Source organism: Pholis gunnellus (genome assembly GCF_910591455.1).
Source record: "Pholis gunnellus genome assembly, chromosome: 11".
NCBI lineage: Eukaryota > Metazoa > Chordata > Actinopteri > Perciformes > Pholidae > Pholis > Pholis gunnellus.
In genome coordinates this window covers 5,943,454-5,959,948 of record NC_136538.1, presented here as the reverse complement: position 1 = coordinate 5,959,948, position 16,495 = coordinate 5,943,454, and the positions used below count along the sequence as shown (strand labels likewise).

Sequence of the window (16,495 nt, the reverse complement as noted above, 5' to 3'; positions counted from 1 at the left end):
TAGTACTTGATGCTTTGTGCCTGTACTTAATTAATTGAAAAGTGACATTTTTTTTTTCATCGATCATGACACCCCTTCAAACGTTGACTGTCTGTTCTTCACACGGCATTCTCCGTCTCCCCAACAAATTAACATTTATCGCTCGTCGCTGTCCAAATGGGTTTTTTTTTATCACGGACTGTGGGGGTCAGAGGATAGTGAGAGGACACCTATTGGGATGCATTTTCTTCCTGTTACATTGGACACACTTTGTTCTCTGGGATGGGCAGCTGGGAAAACGAGCCGCCGTCGGTTGGAGAATCGTCAGACCTGCGCGACATAGTGCCACTCATGGGGATGCGGGTCGCAATGACTGACATTTCTCCTGTTTGACTCTCTGCAGTAATTCCCGGTCGCTCTGAGGTCTGGTTCATGTGGCTGTCTGGGATGATCCCCGTGCCGCTGAAAAGCTGGATTAGGCACTTCCTGAACTGAACAGAAAACGAGAGAATTAAAAGCGATTAGCTCGATTAACAATATTTGCAATCACATTGTTTTGGGGGCCATATTTACAGGACATGAAAAGGTTCTGTAAAGGAATAGTGTGACATTTTGGGTAATGAGGAGATGATACGAGAGCATAGTGTGAAACTACTCTGTTACAAGTAAAAGTTCTGCATTCAAAATGTAAAAAAGGACAAAAGTATTCATCAAAATACACTTAAAGTCTCAAAAGTAAAAGTAAACGGTAGGTTTATATCATTGGACAATAATTATCGATGCATTGATGTGTTCATCATTTTAATGTTGCAGCTGGTAAAGGTGGACCTCCTACAACTACTTTATATAGTTAATAATTAGGCTATATACTAGTATTACATTATAGTTCATTATTATTTTTAAGAATCTGAATCTGCAAAGTAGCCTAAGTAGTAACTCATATTGTCAAACACATTTTGTGAAGTTAAAAGTACAATATTGCCCTCTGAGATGTAGTGGAGTGGAAGTATAAAATTACATAAAATAGAAATGCTCAAGTACCTCAAAATTGCATTTAAGTACAGTCCTTTAGTAGCCTGAATGTACTGTAATTTTGATTTCAAAGTGCACCAGATTGATGCATTTAACTTTAAAATGGGACGCGCCAATAGCCCCAATCATTGGTTTCCACATTACTTTAAATCTAAAAACACTAATTGACCTTTTAACAGAGTCGAAGCGCCCACTCTGTGAAGCCCCGGGGAGAGCTCATGATAACTGACCCTTAATGACCCGTCTGATTTAACACGCAAGCCTCCAAACAGCTCCCCTCAAACCAGTGCTCTCAAAGAGATGCAATACCTCTGTTCCCCTGCAATGTCATTAGAAAAAGCAAAAGGCTACACTATCTATGGCTTCGTTCACTCTGGGAACTGAAATGGGCTGTCTAACCTCTTATACCTAGTTGTATAACTCTAACCTCCAACCTTGCAATAAATAGCTTTTAAAACCCTCCCGCACAGGAAGTAAGGTCATAGAATGTCAACTTAACGGCAACATGAATAGTCTGAAACGCATTATCCCAGAACATCTACAGCAAGCAATGTAAAGCCAAATTCTAAAAAGTCACCGGAGCGATGGCACCAATTGCAATCATACCTAAACGGCCTCCGTCGTTAATTATATTGCTGCAATACCACGACAATTGTAAGCATCCTGCACTAGAACAATGGATATTGCCAAAAAAAAACAATTGTAATGTAATACAATACTTTGTTTAATGTAATAACCAAAACATCTTCAAATAGAGGATTCACATTGTTTTAGACTGTCAAAGGCTAGAGGGAAAATTAAATAACAAAGATCACTGCACTTTAATGAGACAATGCTGGTGCAGAAACTTGACTTTTTGACCACTTGGGGGCAGCACCACAAGCTGTTAAACAAACAATCTAACATACAGTGTGACCTTATATAATGTCTGATTTTGCAACAGACATGTAGCAAAATCAGCATGGCTACGTAGTCGTGTCCCTATCCCCCTGGGGCATGCAAGTCCAATATTCACTCTCCTTTTAGGTCTTTTTTGGTCTCCAAAGCCGCTAAATGCTCCACTTTATACACCAGCTACTTGCTAACTTTGTCTGTCGGCTGTTTGGTGCAGTGTAGCTGCAGTCGTGACCTCAGCACTCTGTATTATACTTTGCGCAAACTTTATGTTTACTTCTTTACCCACAAAATGTTTTCCTCGGGCAAAACTATTTTCACCGGCCTGCCACAGTTAGAGTCAGAGAAGAAATATTGGGCGGGAAGGGCACAGTCTGTTTTTACTTTACTTTGTACTGTCGGGCAGACACTATAAATCTGTGGGATCATGAAAATACCTTTGATGCTGCAACCTGCTGCTGGATAACAGTGATGAAAAACGCTGCTTTGCTGTTTTCTTAATTAAGGTTTGTAAGCGGGACACTGTGATCAAATCATCGATTAACGTAGGGAGTGCTTTTGCCACAAATGAGGTGCTAGGCAGATAGCACAGTGTATGTATCGGAGCTGTTTCATTGAAACAATGCGGCCTGCTACGATTGGATATGAGGCTGGTGAGGAGCTCCAGGAGCTCCTGGAGTTTGATTTATTACAATAGACTAGCACCATCAATTATGTCTAAATGTTTAATTATATATAAATGTGTAAAACTCACATATATGACATCTGCATACTGAAAAGTGTGAATATAGTTTTGAATGGTTTAACATACAAGCTGTTCGATGTAGTAAGGATTAGTTGTTGTTTTTTAAACACCCTGCAGTAGGTGTGGGGAACGCTGCTCCGGGCCGGGGCTGGAGAGGTTTTTCAACTCTCATTAGAGATATGAACAGGGGAAGTTTGTCACACTGAGATTCCAATATAATGATATAAACTGGGTGTAATTCAAAAATATTGTCGAATACCAAGAAAAACGGAGGAAGAGCTTGATGACCAAATGGCGATTTCAGCCACACTGTATAAGAATAAACTATTGCATCGAACTCTTGTCTGATTCCAGTTCTTTCTTCAAACATCATCGGGACAGCGATAGGTATTAAGTGTAGAACAACAATAGAGTTGGAGCAGTAGTTTAGACTTTATCAACTGGCGCAGTCTGAACTTCTGTTCTCCCGGGGTGGCATTACGCCGACGATGTTTGGTTCAGTGTGAAAAAGCAAAGCCGATTCAATGGCTGATCTCCTTTTTGGCAGTATTGCGGAATGTGTGTGTGGCAGGGAATGAAATGTGGGCATGAAAAGTAAAAGAGTAACACTCTCTCTCTTCTAATGGAGATCATGGATTTACTTTGGGTTTGCTTTTGCAGCAGAAGGATGAGGAGGAGAACAAAGTATATCTTCTCAAAAACTGATCAATAAAGTTTCCCTCTCACATCAAAGCCCTACTGGGCACAACATCGTACAGAATATCTTGTCAAAACAGTCCACACTATATTTTTAGATCTTTCCTATTGATCAAAGAGTGTGAGCGTCTTATGAAACCAATTATAAATACCAGTAGACATGAGAAATGGATATTTCTAGAATTTTCCTTCAACTTGGACCTTTTGACCGAAGAGATCCCAGGAGGCCGTCTCCCTCTAAAGCTGCTCCTCTATGTCGCAGTAGCCATGCATCATGGGACTCCCCTGCCGACTCACCTCAACTTGTTATGCAACTCAGAGGAACGCGGAGACAGAGAGCGATGTACACAATCAAGCACTAAGAGGGCAGCTGACTTCTATAAAGCATTAGCAGTGTGGCCGAAGCTGCTCGCCGTCCCTATTTACGTCCAGCCGATGTCTTAGTGCAGACACTGGCTGACTCCACTAAGCAGCGAGAGCAGTTCAAAAGTGGGGCAATCAGAAGGACGTGCAGACTGCATGCAGCTACCTGGCAGGGGAGGTCTGTTTTAGGCGTCGAGCCAAGCACATACACGTATAGCAGGAATTCTATATCCATATCTGAAAATAGATCACTTTAAAGTTGAACCGAAGGCATATTTGGACATGTTTTTCATAACGGGCCTCGACAGTTTTAGTGTTCACTCTGCGGGCAGGACTATAAAGAATCCATGTACAATAACAACTTGCCTCTAATAACGGAGCCCCGGAGTGAAAACGGGGTGGAATACATGTTAACATGAAAAAGTCATTACTTAACGAGGCTTCAGTTTTGTGTGACGGGTTTTAGAGCTTTACAGTGACGACTCCAAACTGCAGCAGGAGGTACAGAAAACTGATGTGACATCAGTAAATTGGACACAGCGTGCTCATGTTTACCGGAGAGATACAAAAGAAGTTGGCGAGTCCAGCATTCTGGGAGCTGTCAGCCCTGCAGGGCATCGGACACTGTTAAAGGTCTATTTCTGCACACAGGAACTGTTTTGCTGAAGAGAAGGATGCCACTGTTTGGGAAAAAGTTCCACTCTTACCATATTGATGCTTGGAAATGTTTTATTTAAATTTTTTATGTTCAACCATTGAACAGGCTGGCAAGCTTTTGATTACCATCACACCATTAAAGTCGTACAATGTGAGCCTTAACATGACATCACAATTTCCCTAGTCGCCGCAGAAATAAAACCCTGTGTTAAAGTTGCAGCTTACAGCACGTCATCAGCTTCTATGCAGGCTGATGGAAAAGATGGTTAAATCCAAACTGTAACCAAACTGTAACCTTTAGATTACTCTTTTGTCAGCGCCCATGAACACTTGAACTCCAGCGGCATACATTATAATGAAAAGGGAACATAATCAAAATGCGTTCACTTTAAAAAATATTAGCAGCTGCATATGAAATCGACATGATTCGCGTTACGACGTGTTTACGATAGCATAGTCAAAATAGTGGAGAAGGGGAGACACGTGCAGCGTAGCATGTGGTTCTCCATCTGAATTTAATGACATTTATGCAACACAGAGACTATGAAATACATCCATCTTGTTGTGTTTTGTCTACTCAGACTCAAAAGTCTATGTGGGATAAATAGATCATGTGTGCCTGATGATCTGTGTGTGTTACACTACACAACATCAATCAATCCACTCATTGTGAATACCCCAAAGTTAGAAGCCTAAGTAATGATTAGTTAGTCAATGTTACCACTGCCGGACCTTTTTAGCAAAGCTGCCTTAAATAACGCATTTATTTAATTAATTGTCCCGTCAGGCTGTCACATTTGTCACTTAAAAGGTTGTTGAATCCAGTTATGTAGATCTTTGGTGGAACACTAGAAATCCCTCAGCAGTCATCAAGGGAGGCAAGTGTCACAACAAAAGTGAAAACTGTTCATTTGAAAAGATACGGGTTGTTTCACAGATAAACTGCCAAAAAAATGGCAATGTGGCTCAAATGAGTAAAAGGAGAGATGCAAACCAAACTGTCCACTAGAGAGGACACAAATGAATAGGCTGGGTCTCAGGAGGTTAAACTAACGATGACAATCTATCAAAATGAATCTTATGGACAGGCCTTTAACACTGAAAAGCCGTTGTCATGTGTTGAAGAACTGCACCTAATCCCTATTTTCTATTGACTGCTGTCATATAATCAATATTTGTACAGTCAATAATAATTACCCAGAGAGACAGACTACACAATGTAAATGGCAGGAACAAATTGCAAGCCTCACAAGCCATAGGTTGCTAATGTATTTTTTAACAGAGCCATGGACAATTGTACTCTCTGGATTTCATGTTTCATTTATTCATACACCATGCATTATTGAGGGACAGGCTAACACCCAACAACAACAGAAAAAAAGCATCTCCATGTTATGCAGCAGCTTCCATCTACTGCATGCAGTGACTTGTCTCAACTCTAGCAAAGGACTCATACCTCATACCTTCCCTCTACACTGCGACTTTGATACTAGGTAATGCGAAAATACAAGCCAACGGGATCAAATTGTCTGAATCAACTAGAGTATTCCTTTCCAGCATGAAAACTCTCAGTTACCTGTTTGTTCATGAAGACGTAGATTATTGGGTTGTAGACAGCAGCTGTCTTGGAGAAGAAGGCGGGGATGGAAGCCAGCCTGGGGTCAAGTTCGATGGTTGGATTAAATGTGACCAGTATGGCGAAGGCTGCGTACGGCGTCCAGCCCACCATGAATGCCACAATCATCACCACCACCATACGGGTCACCTGCCTCTCTGGCTTCCTGGCAGTGGCCAGTCGACCATGTGACACCTGGAGGAAACAGAGAACCATGACTAGCTGTACACTACTTTGGTATATGACAGTCAGTTAGTCTATTAGGATATGAACAAAAGTGCTTTTTTCGAGGCTGATACTTTTACCAAATTGTTTTATCTTAATACTTCAATAGCTACGGAGGCTTGGAAGGGACACAGCTAGCGCACTCCACGGTCCAACCTTGCTCTCCTCCCGACCATGTAGTCTCCTAGCGGCTGACAGTGAGGCAGAGGGAACGTGGGGTCTAAGTCTTGTCTCATGTATGGTCTATTTAACAGTAAATTCATACAATTCAGTGGCCCATATTGCTATTTTTTAAATTTTTTCCCTCCATGTCCTTTCCAGCGCCCTGTAAACAGCTAACATATCCAATTAAAATTGGAATCTAACAGCATCAGTTTAGCCCTACTAATGAGATTCTGTTTCTCCAGCATGTCACCAGCCACTCCTATTCAATGGTAGGGAGTCCCCTAGATTGTAGAATCTACTTCCACTTACTGTGGGTGCATTTACGGAGAGTCACCAAAAATGGGCAGCAGGGCTCTTATTAAATTAAATGTGCCCATTTTGAATGTAACCTCCATCAAATAGTCATTGTGTCCCACTTAATGTCCGTGGCCTTTAGAATGCTCTTTCGTCTGCATGCATGAAAAATCTCAACGGAGTAAAATTAACAGTTTAAGTAGAAGCATGCTTCTTTGCACGATATCAACTGCAGCTACATTTCAAAACCTCAATATTTCCATTACAGCATGTTTGCAACCATAGTCAAAGAAGTGAGAAAGGGAAGAAGTGTGCCAGGAACATATGGCCAAAAGGTTTTAAGGAGCTTACATCAAATGTCAGCAGCTACGGTGTAACTGGTCATTACCTGATATTTCCTGCATTCTAATCCCAAAATCAGGGTAATATTTTCAGCAAATTAGTGTAACTTGGATACAGATTGTTATGATTATAATCCTTCCATCAGCACACTACTGAAATCTGATTCCTTCCCTATTTCCTTCTGTTTTTTCTGCTGATGTACCACAATTAAGCAACCACCCATCCATACCACAACCCCCTTGATATTTTTGATTGGTCTGAAGAAATAATTCCACATTTACGGAAATACATTTGAATTCTAAACATGACTGAAAGTTGAGAGAAGCATTCATAATGAATAATTTCGTTTAGAACTACCAACCTGCCTGAGCTTCCGCAGGAGCTTTCCATAGCAGAAAAATATGACTCCGAGAGGCAGAATGAAACAGGTGGCGAAGAAAGTGAGGATGTAGCTGTGATTGATCATGTTGGTTGAATACCTGTTCAGAGGTGGAGAACAAAGACACTTACATTCACATCTTGTGAGCTTTTAGATGGGTCAAAACCAGTATATTACAGTTTTTATCTCATAATGTTTTGCTTAAAATAAATACAGGGAACTATCAATAATAATAAATGTAGACTGATCAATAGATCACACGCCAAACCGTTTGTTTGGGAACACTTTTGCGTCCCTTTAAGAACCAAATCGTTTACAATTCCGTGATTTCACAGCTACGAGCTGTCTGTGAAATGTCATTTTGACATTCAGAGGCTTTTATCTGGCTGGAAAGAAAGATGACAGGTGTGCACCTCATTTGAGCTTCAGTTAAAAGGGAAATTTCACAGCTGAGACCGATCTCTGCGACACAATTAGGGTCCCGGAGGCCACTAATTATGTCTAATTATGTCATTTCCACACTGCCGTCAAATGAAACAAGCTCCAGATGAATGTGTAAGGAACTACCTGGCAGACAGAGTGGTTGGTTTGTATGCATTTGTATTCATGCATCTTACTCCTTATCAAACCAGGGTAGTGTCGTACACATCTGCACACATTTGTGATGCATCAATTCACACCTCATTCGACATGAATTTATTGTCATGTGACACACATGCAAAGAAGTACTTCATCATGCATAAAGATTTGTTCCGTTCATTTAAATTGCTTATTTGAACAATGTAGTGCTATACCGTGGTTGAGACACACAGCGTAGTTGGGAGGGATTTTTACAGCTATATCTGCAAAAATAACTTGAGGCTCTGATACTGTAATTATCTGAAATCCCTGAAATATGTTCTAGGACTCCTGTGCAGCTCTTGGCCCCCTTAATCGTTCAAACGTTCACCCTTATTCCTTACCCCTCAAGGCAGGACATGAAAATGTAATTTTCTATTTGTTTATCTTTCTTCTAATTGCACCACTACAGATATTCATGCAACCTTTGGTTGTGCTCAAGTGGCTCCACCTGGACTCACCCCATCTGCCCCCTGTAGTTGTATTAAAACATAATCTACTCCTGTGTCCACCTTGTGCCATTAGGCTTGTTTCTATGGGCAGAAAAAAAAAACTTGGAGGTGAGCCCCCTCAACTTGAAGGTCTTTGGCCTGTACATGAATGTAGATGCATTTGTTTATCAATTCAATAAGCAGTCAAAATCCCAATGTATGATTCAAAAGGTCTGGAAAATCATCAGACTAAACCAATTGGTTCTCTTCGTCAAAACTGAAATGTCTTAATTGACCCTTTACTGAGCCTTGAAGCCCCGCCCCCCACTGCTACTCCGTCAAGCTGTTGGAGCTACGTTACCATGGAGCCCACACTGCCACTAACTGCACTCCCTAAATAAACATTATCACATTTTTCGAAAGATATAAAAGCAATTGAAGAGACGGGCAGACATAAAGGTCTACGCATTTGAAGAATATATCCAGAATGTCAAACTGATTCAGCAGTGAAAACAGGTTAAAAGATAAAGATTTAAGCTAAAGCTACAGATCACAGTGTAAAGGTGAACCATCACATCACACTGTTCCAGTAAACGTATGTCTTTATTCCCTGTTACTATCTTTAAAACACTAAATTTGTATACATTCAGTTTACCTTCAATAGCTAGTGTAGAATAAATGCGGTAACGCTAGTTAATGATGTGATAATGTACTCTGCTCATGTTTTTTTCAAAAACCTGCAACGGTTGCGTGAGAGTCTATGGAGCAGCGCTGGATAGTTGTCAGAGCCTGGTCGCAGCTGACCGATGCTACTCTATGATTGGTAAGCCTGCATTCGAGGGGCGGGACTTAGCGATGTTCAATTGTTTGGATGAAGAGTTGATCCAGTTCCCGAATCCAGATTCAGTTTCTCAAGCAGCTCCATTTAATTTGAGTTTTAGTGACTTAATAAGCAACTTTGGCATATCAGCCAGACAGCATTTTAATCATCTCCAAGAGTGCTGTCGCCAGTCAAACCATCATTTTTGATGAGGTGTATCACATGAAGCGCTCCAGTCAATTCTGTCAAACAATCCCAAAAATCGGGTTAGTTAAAACAATTATTCTTCCCACCACCAGCTGGTGTGCTCCGTCTCACCAACATCCTGCCTGACTGTCAGAATGAATCTCCTCGTTTAAACTTTTTTCACTCTACCTCTGGGCGACACTAAAATATGGAATGTTTAAATCCTACACATGGTAGCTTTAAAAAATGCTGACAGGTTTAATTTTTAACAAATATATACTGTAGCGTGATAATGACAAAGACAAATGCACAAATAAACTAATATCTACTTAATTTCGTGTGTCTCATCAAGTCCAGGGGTTTGAGCTGGCAATCTCATCTGTGTGTGTCTGACACAATACCTGTGCACTGGAAGGGGTTTGGGAGAAAGTCAACAGCAGAGCAGATGCAGTAGATTTCACCCAAACCTCGAACCAAGGATACAGCCACCTGACAACTCTCCTGCACACTCCCTCAAAACCTTGCATGAATGCTTTTTAACATTCTGAAGCTGTCCGGCGCTGAATATTCGCATGTACCCAGAGGTTACAAAAAAAAAAAAGAAGAGAAAAAAAGATGCACATAAATGAGACACTCTGGACCTGGAACACTTGTGCTGTTCGCACTCCTGCTGTTAACCAAATGTTTTCTGACAGAACTCGTGCTGCGTGCAGCCAGAGGTGGAACGGGTCATCGACTCGCTGGGCATCTCCATAAGGTGAGCTCTTAATTATATTGTCTGAGCCATTCATTCCCGCCTTGCATTGAATCCCTTACAGGGCTTGATGCAAACACTCAGGCCCCTATCTGCACGCCTTTGATCAAAGCAGCTAAATACCATTACCCAGATGGCACCCTGAGGGCTAAGGTAGAGCTGACCTGTTTCTTGACTTTTTTCCGTGAGACACATTCGCACAGTGTGAGCTAATACAGCTGAAGCAGCCACGTAGATCAGAGTCACAGGGCTGAGTGTGGAATGTCTATAATCTTTATCTGTTTGAGTGCAAGGTGGGCAGTAAGACAGATAATTAATACAGGGTTATTTATGGGCTAAAGGTTATGGGCTAGCATAAGATTAAAGTGTTGTGTTAAGGTCAGGATTAGGTGTTAGTTCAAAGCTCAGGGGTCATATGACTATGTGTGATGTAAAGGTGTTGCTCATATTGACGAACCCACAGAGAATTATCCCCGGACTCTGCAGTTTGAGTTTTGGGTTCAGTGTCACAGCTCTCATCAACTTTGTTGCAGCTAACAACAAACACCGTTAATGACTAGCTGGTGAACATGGTGGATCATTTAGCACCTTAAGAGTCTCTTAAACGCTTCCCTCGAGAGTTTGTGAAAACCAAAACACATAAACGGGGAGTGAATGTTGGACTTACAAGCACATTCATCAGGTGGCAGGGAACACGAATGTAAATAATAAAATGGCCACAGGAAGTCTGAGACTGCTGTGCCCTCCAATTTACAGACACCTGGCCCCACCACAACACCCCCGATCAAGTCACTGCGTTTGACAGACGGACAGCATTCCTGTGTCTATAACAATGATGCTGAACTGTATGAGGCCATCAGTGGTCACAAAACAACCTCTGTAGCTGGTAGTTTCACCGAAACAGAACTCTAAATTGTTTTGCCTGAATTCAATCGGCATGTTCACACCACCACTAGGGAACACAGTACACTAGAACATATCTGCACAAATATTCCTGGCAGCTACAAAGCCCTCCCCCAAACCCCACTTTTGACAATATAGACCATATTTTCTTCTGCTTCTCCTGCCAGTTTACTCCCAGGATCAACCCATCAGGTTGGGCGGAGGAAGCTGAGCTTGAGTGCACAGACATGCACATGTTCAGAGTTGACACTAACTGCGAAACAACACCAACCACATTGCATAATACATCAACAGATGAGTTTATTTTCCAATGAAAATTGTCAATCTATTTAGATTATGTAGCTTAACAAGGCTCGTTGCACCCGCCACAGTGTCCATTTTTTGTTAAATTGTCTGAGTTTTGTCGTCTTTACTGATTGATTGTACTATGGCTATAAGCGGTTGTATATTTATAATTAATAATCAGTTGTCTTTATTGTTGGTTTGGACATATGATCTCAATGGCATAATCTTATTCCAGCAGTGTATACCATGACATTTAATGCAAACTATTTTGTAGCCTAAAGGTGTTCTTTAATTTGACATCTATTCTGACAAGTCTATTTTTACAGAAGTCCTTTGAATTTTTTGATTCCATCCCTGCTGGAAACATAACAAACTAGCCATGAACAACACCGGACCAGAAGGCTCTGTGTGGATAGCATAGAGGGGACTACAACTGCATTTTAGCATGAAATCCTGTATTGTATAACTAAAATGATCTCTGTTGGTTGGTCTTTTGAGTTTCTCGACAACCATTCCAATCGATTTGGCACTTGACACTTGGCTCTTCTTGTATTGCTGAGGACCCACGGAAGTGCTATCGAGTGTAAGCTCTTGAGATCTACGGGACATATTAGTGGTGCGTTATGTACATATTATGCAATGTATAAAGAGGGAACCCCTTAACTGTTACACTGCTTGCAATAACTCACTCTCTGTTGATGTTTGAGCCTTTGCACCCAAATGACACATATACTCTAGCATTACTAGGGGACGCACCGATGTCGTGGCGGGTATATTGCTCTGGACCTGAGAAAGCGCAGTGTCGAGTGTGAATTGGATGAGCTGCTTCCACGGAAGCTACAAGCAGTAACACCGGAGGCCAAGCAATCGGACCGTATTGAATGGGCATTGCGCTAGTAACAACCAAGCTGAACCTTGAACCTTTTTGTGCTGACCCAAAGGGAGTACGCAGGTTGAATGTTTAGCTTTTAAAGGGGTTTTGTTTGCGGTTTGGAAAGCCAGACTATTCTCATTACCAACGCGTCAAAAAAACGACGCTCTGTCACGCCCCTTGGCGTCACTTTCTAACACACTGGGTGGAAAGTTGGTCTTTATACTACGATATCACAGTTCCGGATCATTTTCTCTGAGCATCTAATAATGATGTGGATGAGTTTGCATTGAAGCTTCTTGAAAGACTGATGGGTCTCATACAGAAGCTAAATGGTGTCTTGTGCATCGGTAACCGACCATAGACTGTACAATATATGGACATTGTATAAAACTCCAGTCCCGTGCCGTTATCATGAACCATTAGCTATAGAGACCAAAACCGCTTTTTGCACCAAGCGGTTGACATTATTATTTTAACATGGAGGTCTATGGGGATTGACTTGCTTTTGGAGCCAGCCTAATGTTGCAATTTGAGGAACTGCAGTTTTTGGCACGCGTTGGCTTCATTTCTCAGCACCGGAGGTTGCTGCTTCTATCAGACATCGAAGGGTGTACGAACGGGCGAGGACAGCAGGACCTGATTTCAGAATACATGTTTGCCTTTAAAATAATTATAAAGAAAAATTCTTGAGTGCCTGCACATGGTGTGAGAAGTGTTTGTCTCGCAAACCACCATTTAAATTACTGAACTACTTAACAAAAAACTAGATGTGGCAGGATTTTGAAATGTGGTGCTCTGAAGCTGCGGCCACCCGAATACAATGGAGGTGAATTGAATTTAGTTTTGGCTGATCAAAGCACTAAAAATGTAATTTGAAAAATCACACAGAAACATGTCATTCCAGAAAAGAATGCCCAATCAATTATCCACAAACCTCACTATCTGCTGTTTTCATTGTGAGGAAGAAAGTGAGGATTAAGTGAGAAAATATGTTTTTGTGATGTAGGTGAATGGACCCTTTGAGGTCATTTCCTCTCAGTTGTTCTTGGTGGGTTTACAGAGATGATAAAATGCTCATTTCTCACCAGTCGGGCTCACAGGTGGTTCCAATCTTGCTTATGGTGTATCTGTTCCAGCCCAGCACCGGAGGGAAGGTCCAGACGAAGGAGAAGGTCCAGACGAACAGCAGACCCAGGATCGCATGCTTCGGTTGCAGTCGGATGTTCCCCAGGGGCCGGCAGATCACGAAGAATCGCTCGAAGGACAGAACGGCGAGGGACCACAGGGCCACGATCCCTGAAGCAAACAGCAGGAGGTCAGTGTGCAGGAGCTCAGCGGGTCACACGGCACTAAGTCCTGGAATTAGTTTTTAGTAACTACGAAAAGCTCCGCTTTTTCATCTGATATCTGACAGGTCTGGAATCTGGAATGTCGCAATATTTGAGCACATAATTAATGTATTTGCATCTCTTTTACTGTGCTCCCCTATTTCAGTGTGAAATTAGGGTAGTTTCTTTATATCTAGGCCTTTGGAACTTATCCAACTGGGACCACACGTCTTAATTTCTGCATCCCACATCTGTACTGTGCAGAGGTAAGAGCACCGGTACAGTTGCTAGAAATAGTTTAATGATCCGGGGCGGGTGCGTTCTGCTGCCTCCGAATGGTCTAAAAACAGCCGACTTTAATTGCAGTAATAAGTCACTCTCACAGACCGGTTAATTACCTATCTCTCCGCAGCCAGGTACTCCATGGTGTCTGCCTACTACACTCAACTGGAGAGGACAAAGGACAGAGGCGGAAACCAGGGTGTTCAATTATGTCAGGGGGGTGTTTCTCTTGAAAACCGTTCAGTATTTTTAAGTTACTTTGTATGTACTTTGTGTTCTGTAAAGCACAGGCGCACAAAATACTCTCACCTTGAGCAGAATGTGAAGTAGAGCACACATCCTACTCACCCAAGAAGAGCAAGTTCGGCTTAATTACTTTCTTATTTCTTCACATGTCCACCCCTACACACACACACACACACACACACACACACACACACACACACACACACACACAGGTGTGCAACACAGCTGTCAATCAGCTGAAACTGCTGTCAAGAGTCAAATTGAAGTGGCTTTCCACCACAAACCCCTAGAAGATGGAAGCCTCACTCCACTGGCCTATGGATTTGCCTCGTCTGTACAGTCATTTATTACATCAGGGGGTTTCTTTTAGCGCCACACCGGCTTCTCGTCCGACAAACAAAATGTGGTTTTGTGCTTCCGTGTGCTAGAGCGCTCCACTGGCCCTGGGATGTTTGTTTTCATCCACTCCTTAATCCTGAATAATAGTAGGAGGGTTTTCTGTTGATAATAATAAATGAGTCCGTTTGAATGACCTGTGTCTCTCCCCTGAAACTTGTCCAAGTTGCCAAAATAGGATCGCCCAAACCTTGTTAGGAAATCCAATAAGGATACTTCGCCTGAATCGCCCAATTATTCTCTTTTCTCTTCATTTGATATACTGCGAGCCACTCACCTCAGTCACCAAACGCCCAAGATCCCACTTTGGGATCCTTTGTATTCCCTCTGAGAGCTCTGAAGCACATCCACTGACTTAGTTAAACGTTATTGGTGGTCACGGTGCTCGTAACCTACTTATGGCAAGGCATGCACATGCAGCATGTGAGGGGGCTCCTGGCATGGCTCTGAATTTTACCTTAAATGCTCGCACAGGGGGGGTTTTGTGACTGATCTCGCAGTCTGTCTTTATGCACACGTAAAAAAGATCATGCGGGTACATTTTTCAAAAACCTACACAGTGGGCTCATAAAAGTTACTGAGTTAGACACTACAGGGACTTTTTTCGACTGTTGCCTGAACTCCATGAAGTTTCCTGTCTTTTATATTCTTGGCAATTTAGAATAAGCTTTTACTTTGCACACACTAATATCCTTAATCCCAATCCTTGTGCTCTAGCTTTAGTTTGGCGCATTTTTTTTTTTATTTTGCTTTGTGCATTATGCAGTCCATGATGCAGATTACACTTGCAGAGCTGCATTATGGGCAATGAGCTTCGAATGGTGCAAGTATACACGCTGTAATAATTTTACTAAATTAATTTCTAGAGTTGATCACACAAAGTTTTCCTTAAGACCTGTAAAATCCCTCTTATGTGGTTAATATGATGTTTTTGCTGCACGCCATACATTGTGAAATTTCACTAGTGTTCTCAAAGTATCCAATCCAGTGTATCGCAAGTACTCTGACATAGTAATGAGTGTTTATTTGACATCAACAAACAAGATATGAGCGCTCAAAGAAACTGAGCAAAGTGATCCTCAGACAACGTTTTTTCCATGTTGGCAGCAGTAGTAGTGGAAGTGATTTGTCACTTATATTTTTACCTCCCTCCCAGATGCCCTAATTTATGAGCAAATGCTGAAGTTAGCTGAGGAGGATGTGCCATGTGGAGCTGTTACACAGTCATCACACATTTTTGCAATATAAGCTCCAACCCTGGCACCTACAGTTATGGAAGTTGTTTTAAGCAGCCCTGCAATTACAGTAGGGGGGGGGGGGGGGGGGGAGAAAAAAACAGATAAACTTACCGAAAAAAGTAACAGCAAACCCCTCCAAAACACAAGCCCACTTCCCAAGGAAGAAATAACCCCTAGCGTTTGTCAGGAAACTTATTACTCCACCGGTGAGGGAGACCAGAAAGTCAGCGATGGCCAAGTTTACTATAATATAGTTCAGGGGCTGTCTGAGTTGTTTGTACTTAAAAGTGACAAACATAACGAGGAAGTTTTCGCTCAATGACAGCGAGGTGACCACAAACATGAGCACGGCCAGGATGGTGAAGTTCCACGGCGCGATGTTCCTGATGGGTGCATTAAACGGATCATCGGTGGCGGGGAGCTCAGCTGCCACAGTGTAGGACACAGCGTTCACTGACAGACTTACAGTATCCATTGTCCATGCCCAGAGTGTAGGTTACTTGCCTAACTGATTTTTTCTCCCCCTCACACTCACAACTTCACGCAGAGTCAATCCGCGCTCACGCCGCGCAGCATCCCGTGCGCCCTGGCACTCTGCTCAAGACAAGACAAAGTTTTTGTGTTGAGATCCGCGTTCGCCGACGCGCATATTGGCACGCTGGAGAGAGAAATCCGCCGGAAAATGTTTGTTGAGTTGAGCCGTTGGAAAGCGTGGGTCTACGTGTGGGAGCGGAGTAGCGGCGGAGCG

General features: G+C 42.3%; 1 protein-coding gene across 1 annotated transcript; it reads right to left on the bottom strand.

Annotated features, from left to right (window-relative positions):
• Window positions 1-233: 233 nt before the first annotated feature.
• valopa (vertebrate ancient long opsin a) lies at window positions 234-16,222 on the bottom strand (the record flags this gene model as incomplete). Its single annotated transcript, XM_079169299.1, has 5 exons — window positions 234-470; window positions 5,943-6,176; window positions 7,369-7,486; window positions 13,343-13,553; window positions 15,859-16,222. The coding sequence occupies 5 exons, from the start codon at window positions 16,220-16,222 to the stop codon at window positions 234-236; spliced, it is 1,164 nt and encodes a 387-aa protein (XP_079025425.1).
• Between the last annotated feature and the right edge of the window lie 273 nt (window positions 16,223-16,495).